Source organism: Gekko japonicus, unplaced genomic scaffold (genome assembly GCF_001447785.1).
Source record: "Gekko japonicus isolate JY-2015 unplaced genomic scaffold, Gekko_japonicus_V1.1 scaffold44, whole genome shotgun sequence".
Classification (NCBI taxonomy): Eukaryota; Metazoa; Chordata; class Lepidosauria; order Squamata; family Gekkonidae; genus Gekko; species Gekko japonicus.
In genome coordinates, this window is record NW_015174845.1 from 133,331 (window position 1) to 143,883 (window position 10,553).

General features: G+C 48.6%; 1 protein-coding gene across 1 annotated transcript in view; it reads left to right on the forward strand.

Moving 5' to 3' along the window:
• Positions 1-10,553, forward strand: part of LOC107121530 (cholesterol 24-hydroxylase-like) — a 43,663-nt gene that overhangs the window by 18,306 nt on the left and 14,804 nt on the right. The window contains exons 6-10 of the mRNA XM_015424442.1: positions 85-223; positions 922-1,032; positions 2,072-2,228; positions 4,856-4,918; positions 10,071-10,143. Of these exons, the coding sequence (XP_015279928.1) occupies positions 85-223; positions 922-1,032; positions 2,072-2,228; positions 4,856-4,918; positions 10,071-10,143 (543 nt within the window). The remainder of the gene's footprint in view (positions 1-84; positions 224-921; positions 1,033-2,071; positions 2,229-4,855; positions 4,919-10,070; positions 10,144-10,553) is intronic.

The window sequence follows — 10,553 nt, forward strand, 5'->3', positions numbered from 1 at the left end:
ACACACGCTGTTCTCTTACAGAAGGCAATCTTGTCTCACCACAAAGCTTCCTCCTCAGCAGTAATTTTTTTAAAAATTGTCCAGTTACCTGATTGGCTTGATGGGAACCTTCAATGACAAAGCAGAAGAACTTATGAAGGCGCTGGAAGAGAAAGCCGACGGAGAGACAGAAGTAGATATGATGGACCTGCTGAGACGGGTGACTCTTGACATCATCGCAAAGGTACTTAGTGGGTTTTTGCTCATGACAAACAAAACTGCTGGTCCATTTGTGGCTCAGTACCAGAGTGTCTGTTTGGCATGCAGAAGGCCTCGGGTTTAGTTCCCATGATGGAAGAGCTGCCATGGGGTCCTGATAAGAGTAGGGCAGTCAGGGACACTGGCCCAGGAACTTGAGCCATGGACTGCTACCATAAGCCACTAAATCAGGAGTCTCCGACATGGTGCTTGTGGGCACCGTGGCACCTGCTGACCCCTTTCCTGGTACCCACCAAGTATTTTTAGAAGTTGCTTCAGCAACAGCTGCCACCACAGCACAAGGATGTTCACTGTGTTAATGTGTGTTTATGCCAGAAACTATTTTAAAACAATATGTTCATTTTTTGGAGGGGGAGGTAGTGCTAAGTGCCCTTGGACAGGCTGGGGAAGGCATGGGGGCATTTAAAGGCCTCCCCGATCCTTCCAGGGGGGGCCTGGCCCACCTGCCTCGGAGTTGCTGGGGGAGGGTCGCTCTCCAGGCCTTCCCTCTGTATCCACGCATGCAGAGGTTTTGGCTGTAGTGGGCGTGGCCAACTCTGAAGCCAGCCGGAATTCCGTTCCTGTGTGTTCCTGCCCCCAAATAGCCCTGTATAAACCTACTCTCCAACCCCCAAAGGTATTCAGATGTTTGACTAATCATCTCGTTTTTCTCAATATAATCAGGTGGCTTTCGGCTTAGAATTGAACAGCCTCAGCAATGACCTGTCGCCTTTCCCACGTGCTATGTCTCTGATGGCGCAAGGAATGACCGAGACGCGCAAACCTTTATTCAAGGCCAGTGAAGTATCCCCCCCCCATGAATTTTCTCTCTCTGTACTCCCCCAGTTATTAGCCAAGAAAAAAAAGACAGGCAAAGGGAGGGGTCAGTTTTAATTGCTGCACAATGAACCCCCCCCCTCCACTTGCACCATAGTCCTAGCCCAAATTGAGGCCTTGTACAGCTGGTGTTTTTCTTAAAACAAAACACCAAGGAGAGCCAGTCGTTCTAGTTTGGCCATTCGTCTGTATGCCTACTTGCCTCCAGGCCATAAACCCATGCCAACAGGGATGTTGACCCAGTGTTCTCTTACAGCACATCACTCTTAACTGGAGAGAGAAGCCCCTAAACACATGCTCTGGATTTTTTAGCTGGGTGTTGGATTGGCACTGGACCCACGCCTGTTCTCAGGCTGACGGATGCAACATTGCTAAGTAGTGTACAACAACAGTTTTTCTTAAAATCACAAGGTCCTTCCCTAGGCTTAGAATCTGAAATCAAATGATGGCAAGGGTGAAGATGCATGGTGCATGTAGAAAGGGTGGAAAAACCAAATCCCAGAAGCAGGAGACAGGGAAACAAGCTGAAGGAATTAAGACAAGGAAGACCTGAAAACAGATGTTGCAGGAATCTGTTATTAGAATGCCCAGACTTGAGAAAACCAAGAGTGCATAATCAATATCTCCTGATAGCTAAGACAGAACTAACTTATAAAAAGATCAAGTCTGTCTGCAGTGACTTACGACATATTTTGTTAATCTTTAAGGTGCTACTGGACTCTTGCTCTTTTTAACCTGTAAAAAGTAATTTTACGCTCCTTGCCTAAGAACAAAGGTGCTTTGCAGGATCAGACCACGATCCAGATAATCCAGTCTTGTTTGTCAGGTTCCCAGCAATCAGCAAGTGTTCGCTGATCCACCAGAAATGTACCAGGGGTCTGACCAGTCTACCACTCCCTGCCTTGACGGAAAAGTATACGGCTTGTATCACACCTTCCTTCATGCCACGTTTCGCTGTATGCTTCGGTGCTCATCATAACACCTGTCATCTTTTCAGTACATGCCAGGGAACAGAAAAGTGGTGAAAGAGATTCAAGAGAATTTGAGACTGTTACGGCGTACTGGGAACGAATGTATTGAGCAGAGGCGCAAGGCTATTCAGAATGAAGAGGAGACCCCCTTGGATATTCTCACTCAGATCTTGAAGAATGCAGGTAGGGGAGCCCCTGTGGAAAGAATCCTAGAATCATAGAGCTGGAAGGGACCTCCAGGGTCATCTAGTCCAACCCCCTGCACAATGCAGGAAATTCACAAATACCCCCATCCCACCCCCAGTGACCCCAGCTCCATGCCCGGAAGATGGCAGAAAACCTCCAGGATCCCTGGCCAAACTGGCCTGGAGAAAAATTGCTGCCTGACTCGAAAGTGGCGACCAGCATTTCCCTGGGCATGTAAGAAAGGGCCACAAGAACTAAGCCCTGATACAACCCTTCCTGTCCTCCTCCTCATGATCTGAACCATTTTTCAGCATCTTCATATGAGAATGTGGGGAGAAACTAGGGAAAATCCTGATAGTTAACAGCAGCTGAGTGACACCTTGCTGAGTTTTCTTTCTTCTCTGGACACAGGTATTTAAGGCCTGGGCGTACCCAGGGGCACAGGGCCTTGGGCATGAGCCTAAGGGCGAGAACCAAAGGGCTCTTGTCCTTCAAGTCCTAGCCTGAAGGGTTGGAGTCTGAAGATGGGCAGAAGGATCAGTCTGTGGACAGCAAAGACCCAACTAATAATCAGAAACTTCCCTCCCTTTCTTGTTTATTGCTGGGGTTTTTTCCCCTGTAATGTTAGCTTGTTTTGGTTCCCACTGGGAGAAAAAGGGAATACAGATATGCTAAATAAATGTAAGCAATTTAAGATTGCCAGGTCCTACCTGGACGGTGGGGGGGGGGGGCTCCTAGATCCTCTCCGGGGCAGTCTGTGTGCACGGTGCGATGACATCACCCAGAAGTGATGTCATTGTGTTGGCACCATCAGGGGGTGACGCTCTAGTTTTTGGGCAAAACTCTATGGGGTTTTTTGCCTTTAGAACCATAGAGTGTGCCCAAAAACTAGAGCGTCACCCCCTGACGTTGGCGATGCAATGACGTCACTTCCGGGTGACATCACTGCATCCCTGTTTGGGGGTGGGGTCCAGGCCCCTAAAAGCGGGGACCTGGGGGCTGAGAACCCTACAGCAACTGGTTCTAACTCTGAGACAGAAAATTAGTTCTATACGTTTTAGATAGTGTACTTTGTTGTAATACCAGATTTGCAATTGAACGCAGTGGTTAAGGAAGTGTTGATCCATTCTTACTTAGGAACATATCAGGCTGCCTTATACTGACTCAGGCCCTTGGTCCATCAAGGACAGTATTGTCTACTCAGCCTGGCAGCAGCAGAGGTCTTTCACATTACCTGCTACCTGCTCCTTTCTGCTGGAGAAGCTGGGGATTGAGCCTGAGATTTCTGCACGCCAAGCAGACATTCTACCACCGAGCCACAGCCCCTCTAAGGAATTTCAGTGAAGAAGAAATTCATTTGGGCCAGTGGTTGTCTGGCTGGTTGGCAACGTTAGCTTCTCCTTCTCTCCGGGGTGTCCTCTCTGCGCTTCCCAATGTGCTCCTCTCCCACACCTTCTGTCCTGCAAAGGTAAAAGTTCCCTTGCTTGAAAGCCAGTCGAGTCCGACTCTAGGGTTGTGGTGCTCATCTCCGTTTCAAAGCCGAAGAGCCAGCGCTGTCCGAAGACGTTTCCGTGGTCATGTGGCCGGCATGACTAAACACCAAGGGGCACGGAATGCTGTTACCTTCCCACTGAAATGGTACCTATTTATCTACTTGCAATTTCTTGCTTTCGAACTGCTAGGTTGGCAGGAGCTGGAACTAGAGATGGGAGCTCACTCCGTCTTGCGGCACCCGGGTCTCGAACTGCTGAACTACCGACCTTCCACAGCCTGCAGTTCAGCGTCTTAACCACTTGAGCTACCGCAGCTCCTTCTGTCCCGTGCCATCTCCTAATAGACCTCAGTCCCTAGAGCTGCTGCCTGTGCCTGTCTCGCCTTCTCTTGGTGAGCTCCATCACCTTCAGCAGCCAGTGAAGCCTTCTCTTGTCCTTTCCCAAGGCTTCTCCTCCTGTTGCTGCCTCCAGGCCCACAGCCTGCAGCTGAGAGCTAATTCCCTGATCCCAGCTGTTTCTCTGCTCTTCCAGTCATGTGCAGGCTCTCAAGCATCACACATCGGCTCACTGCCTCCTTTAAAATGTGCTCCTTGCCCATGAAGGTTTCACACACACACATTCAGTCGGTCCGTCTGAAGTTTCTTGACACTGCTCAGGCCTCAAGGGCTTGCTCTGATGGCCACGCTTTGCTTTCAGTCTGTGGCTTGCCACCAGTGGTCTTTCCTGGGCCCTTCATCCCTGCCTCTTCTTCTTCGGTCTTGGATGAGGCAACAGAGCAGAAATTTTGTTAACAGGGCAGAAAAGCAGGTGCCGGTCCTGGGAACAAACACCAAAAGGAAACCAGAACATGTACAACAAACATTCTAGTTAATTGCATGGTTAAAATTCCTCAGGCAGCTTCTTCCAGAAAATATTTTCTGTGTGATCACTGAAGGAGAATCTTGGACTTAAAATGTCTTTGTTCAAAGCTTAATACATGAGAGTGATTCCCCCCCCCACCGCCTCTGTTTTGTAGATTCTGTTGTCACTTCTGTTCTGTAGGCATTGGCTCCAGAGCCATACTGTATTTTTGCCTTCTTGTACCTTTGGAGCAGAATGTCAACCTTTGCCCTTTGTTTCTTGCCTCAACAGCACAGGAGGGGGATTGCGATTATGAGAGCATGTTGGACAACTTTGTCACCTTCTTCTTTGCAGGTTTGTAGATCTTTTGCCCTTTTTTAACACACAAACATGCTGATCTACCAAATAAGATCTGCAGATATTAGAATCAGGCTTCCGAGGGTCAGCCCCGTAGCCAGGAACTGTTCTGGGAGGGGGCGTTGGGATTTTGGGAGTCACCACGTGTTACTCCCCTCAAGGAGACCTGAAGAGGAGGAAGCCAGATGGCAGGGCACCGAGCTGAGAGGGTTTCCCGCGCCCACTGGCCGGCAAGCCAAGTGCAGGGGGAGAAAGGCAAAGAAGGCCGCCCCACCATGGCAAAAGCCTGCCTCTCCTCACCACACCAGGGGTGCTTGCTCGCCTCCCTCCTGCCTTCCTTTTTTCCCTGCCCAGCCTCCCCCCCCCCCCATTTCCCTTTAAAACAGCCTGGGCTTCACCCGCCTGTGCTCCATGAGGTCTGCCTCCCCAGAGTTACTGATCACTGCAGCCCCAGTCACCAGGTGCAATTCTGGGAGAGTCCCGGCCAGCTGATAGCAGCAGAGTGGAGGAAGGAATGAATCAGGCAAGGATTGGGTTGCCAAGTCCATTTTAGCCCCCAGCAGGGGACTTTGGGGGGCAATCCTGGAGGGAGTGGGGCATCCCCGACGTGATGACGTCATGTTGGGGACGCCCACCTGCCTGACGGGCGCGCCGGGAAATGCCAGCTCCCTGCACTTAAGGGGGCCCCTTTAAGTGCAGGGAGCTGGAAGGCTTTGCACGCTCGATCTCCACTTGGAGATCGGGCGTGCGGGAAACGCCAGCTCTTTGCATTTAAAGGGAGCCCCTTTAAGTGCAGGGAGGAGGGAGAGGGTTGGCTGCGGGTGTTGGGGCTTGGGGGCGGGGCTTCCCCCGTCGACCAGCTGGTAGAACCCCCAAAAAAGCAGGGGACCCCTGCCAAACTAGGGTTTTTTTTTTGGCAACCCTAAGCAAGGAAGGAGTCAAATTATACCAGCAGCCGGCTTCAGTGCATCACGGCTGAACTAAATTCAAAGTAATACTTTTCTAATAGCTTGGGGAAGGGCTCTGGGGATTCACTGGGGCTCACCCCTAACTGATAGGGGGCTGAGCCCCTAAAGCCCCATTACTGGCTACGGCCCTGCTGAGGGTTCATCCAAACAGGGATGTGGATGTATATCCTGATCACTGCTGGCATTCACATCAGGGAATTTGTCTGGGTCAATGAATTGGCCAAATTGATACTAATAAATGAATGATCAGCCACTTGGGTCACTGCCTTTTGAATATGACTTGATGCTATAAGTATCTAAAGTTCTTGCCAAGTAAATGAGAATTGGGCTTAAATTGCAGAAATAATCTCTAGACCAAAGAGCAGTTCAAAGTGATAATATGTCACACACCACCTGATACTAGGTTAAGAACATAAGAAAAGCCCTGCTGGATCAGACCAGTGGTCCATCTAGTCCAGCATCCTGTCTCACACTGTGGCTAACCAGTTCCTCTGGAGGACCAACAATAAGGTACAGAGGCCAAGAAGACTTCCCCCAGATGTTGCCTCCTGGCTCTGGGATTCAGAGGATTAGTGCCTCTGAATGTGGAGGTTCCCCTCAGTCACCATGGTTGGTAGCCACTGATAGATTTATCCTCCATTAATCCTCCATTAATCTATCTAATCCCCTTTTAGAGCTGTTTATTCCTGTGGCCATCACTACCTTTGGCAGTGAACTCCATGTTTTAATCATTCTCTGTGTAAATATCATCTGTCCTGAATCTCCTGGCCATGAGCTTCATCGGATGACCTCAAGTTCTAGTATTTCTGGAGAGAGAAAATTTTTTATCTTTGTCAACTCTCTACCTCCCATGCATAATAAGCATTTCCCTGCATGGATGTTTTTGTGGACTGAACATCCATAGCATATCCTGGCATGGACTCAACCACAGCGAGATATCTTCCACTGCTAAATTTCATTGCTATATCCTTGGGCCTCCTAACTGTATCCAGTACTTTACACGTTCTGTGTGCATTGCAATGAATCTGTGAGTTCTTTTCCCTTAAGATCCACTCCATTTAACCACACCTTTTTAAAACAGACAACAAAGAAAAAGTTTATTCTTTCCTTTTTACACATAAACACAATTATCAGTACTTGACCCAGGACTTGAACATAAAAAGCCAACGACATCTAGGCAGACTAACTTACACTGTGCACTGTAAAATAAAGTCCTGCAGACATAAGCTTCCCACACAGTGCATCCACTCCTTCAGCCATGGCTGGCAACAATTAATCTTGCATGCCCAAACTTGGTTCTGTTGCCACCTCCATCCTCCCTTGAAGCTGATTTTCACCTGGCAGTTATACTGTTTACTTCAGCTAATGAGGTAACCATTTGATAGGGATGACCTTTTCCATTAACAATGAGGGCTTCATTCCTGGGAAGAAGCACCTGAAAGGAGTTCTTTCAACCTTACACAGTTTACATAACTGTTAGCCTCCTTCCAACATTTGCAGGATTTAAAGGGAAAGGACAATTAAGCCTGATCATCACATGCATTCAAGCCTGGGAAATGTTTTCCAGTAAATCGTTGCATGACAGATCATCACAGCGCCTTCAAGCGTGTGCATGTGTGGCATAGAACAGGGCTCTTTTTGTAGAAAAAGCCCAGCAGGAACTCATTAGCATAATAGGCCATACCCAACAGCAGAAACACATTAGCCTATTAGGCCACACCCCTGACAGCACAGCTCATTAGCACATTAGGCTGCACCCCATGTTACCAGAAGTGTGGCTATCCAGCCACACCCACCTTTTGCTTGTTATTCTGTTTACCCTGTTTGTTGTCAAAACCCAGGCCTTTTTTGTAGCAGGAACTCCCTTGCATGTTAGGCCACACACCCCTAATGTAGCCAATCCTAATGAGTTTCTGCTGTTGGGTGTGGCCTATTATGCTAATATTCCTGCTGGGTGTGGCCAACTTGGGAGCCAACCGGAACTCCGTTCCTGTGCGTTCCTGCCCAAAAATAGCCCTGGACATGCACAAATACCAATTAGCCTGCCTGTAAATTATATCCAGTTAGGGAGCCAACTTTGTGAATGCGTTCTTCTAGTTTCCACTTTACAGAAGGAATTCGCCCTTCCGTTCCTTTCCTTTCAACCATGACATTGCCGTGTATGTCCACTGACACAAATTGTGGTTTGCTTGTAAGTGAAATCATAATGTGGATTAGCTCATAGACCATGGTTAGGAAGGAATCTGATTTGCATCCATAATGGTTGCAGTGCGCATGTGATGGAAAACCACAGTTAAAAATTGGGGCAAGAATATAGGCATCACTCCTGGAAATGGGGGGAGGGAGCAGTGCTTTCCTCCTCCTTGGACCTCTTTCCTTGTTTGAAAGAGCAGGAGTCCAGTAGCGCCTTAAAGACTAACCAAATTTGTTGCACTGCTCACCTCTTCAGGTACAGCTATATCTGAAGAAGTGAGCAGTGACTCATGGAAGCTCCTACCCTGCCACAGATTTCATTAGTCTTTAAGGTGCTGCTGGACTCCTGCTCTTTTCTGTGCTACAGACAGACTAACATGGCTACCCCATCTTGGTCTCTTTCCTTGTTTGCAAACTATTTTGTATGGAGCCCATGTTACATCTACAGTGGGCTTTCATACATCCCCATATTCCAGCCAGTCTCTTGTTGGTGTGTGCAAGAGGATCTGCTCATGGGGCTACTTGTTATATTGTTATCATGTGTGTGCAAAACCTTGTTTTGTGTGTCGGTGTAAAAATGTAGCGTGCATGTGCAAAAGACATGCATTCACCAGTTAATGAGTCATACAGATATGTATGGCAGAGTGCTGTCATTGGCTGTGGCTCTTTGCTGCATGTATACACACTAGAAAGCATACATTTGCCACGGTGGGATGTGTGGAACAGGATATTCCCCTTCTTCCAGTTTGGTGTAGTGGTTAAGTGTGCGGACTCTAATCTGGGAGAACCGGGTTTGATTCCCCACTCCTCCATTTGCATCTGCTGATGTGACCTTGGGTCAGTCACAAGCTCTGGCACAGCTGTTCCTGAAAGAGCAGTTTGTGTCAGAGTTCTCTCAGCCCCACCCACCTCACAGGGTGTCTGTTGTGGGGAGGGGAAGGGAAAGGGGTTTGTAAGCCGCTCTAAGACTCCAAGTGAAGGGCGGGGTATAAATCCAATCTCTTCTTCTTCTTCCTAATACAGCAGATTGTGACAGTATGATAACAACCAGGGCAGACTGAAGGGTTTGAGGCACCTTAACTAAACAGTGGCTACGGCATCCCCCCCCCATTATAGAGAAAAATGTGTACAGTATTTGATACTTTCATTTATAAGACAGAAATATTAATTTTAAAAGATAAAAGATAAATTGCCTTCTGACTTGGCACCCCTTAAAGCTTGGTGCCCTAGACAGCTGCCTACTTTCCCATTACAGTTGGGCCAAACCTGACAATGGCTCTGTTATTTTCAAATGGCCACAGCCGGGAAGTGTGTCAATGGTTTGCCAGGGCAGCTGCCTTGGGCTCCCTACTGGTGGGCCCCCAACTATCCGTAGCCCTGGTCCCCTAACCGGGGGGGGGGGAGAGGAGGCCACTCACACTTGCCCCATTCAGGGCTCAGGTAGCTGGCTTTGCTGTGGCTACTTGTGCCCACCCTGCCTAGGGTTCAGGCAGTTGGCTATGCAGCAATGGCCACTCATGTGCACCTCATATGGTGGTCAGCCAGCCAGCTTCTTGCAGCAGCTGCCGTCTGCCTCACACAGGGGGAGGGTTACCCCTTGCTTGGCCCCAGAGGGGTGGGACGGCAGGGGTAGCAGTGTTTCTGGGGACCCATCCTGGGTTTTTTACCCAGGGGCCCAGAATCATAAAGACCACTCTGAATGCTATCCCACTCAGCCACTTACTGATAGGAAGACAAAAGGTTTATTAGCTGAGGGAAGGACCAGAGAAAGGGATTTCTCACACAACTGAAGTCCAACCTAGCTAGCTTGCTGTGAGCTATCTCCATCCATCCATCCACCCACACAGACACGTGTGAAAGTTTACATTTTGGTAATTACATTGGAAGTATTTTAACTTAAACTTCCTGCATTGAAGAGATGAGTATGTCCAGTTTCTTGTTTTGTTTCCCTCCATATTCCCCACCTCACTCGACTTTCTGTCATGCAGGTCATGACACCACTGCAAGTCAGTTGGCTTTCTCAATCATGGAGTTGGGACGGCAACCGGAAGTAATGGCGAAGTGGGTAAACTGGGCCATTCATGTGCCCCATTCTTTTTAAGGTTTCTGATTCAGGGAACTGGTGTAGCCTGTGCATTTTTGGTACGCATAAGGAGGTCCAGACCATTCTTGGGTATGAGTTCTTGTTAACAAATGTGGTATTTGAATCTGGCAGTAAGAGACAAATCATTTTTTTAAAATTACTTTTCCCCCGCCTAGCCTTTTCAGTCAGAGAACCTGGTATTAACTACATATCTGATAGCTAATCCAATAATTAATCTAATAGAATGTACAAGAAGCGGGAACCCGTGATACTTACGGGGGGGGGGCCGAGAAGGAACTCCATGTGGAGAAGGAGGAGGAAGCAGCCGCAGGTGAGCCATCTCCCCCACCCACCCCCACCCAGACCGTGAGGCCCAGGCCCACCAATC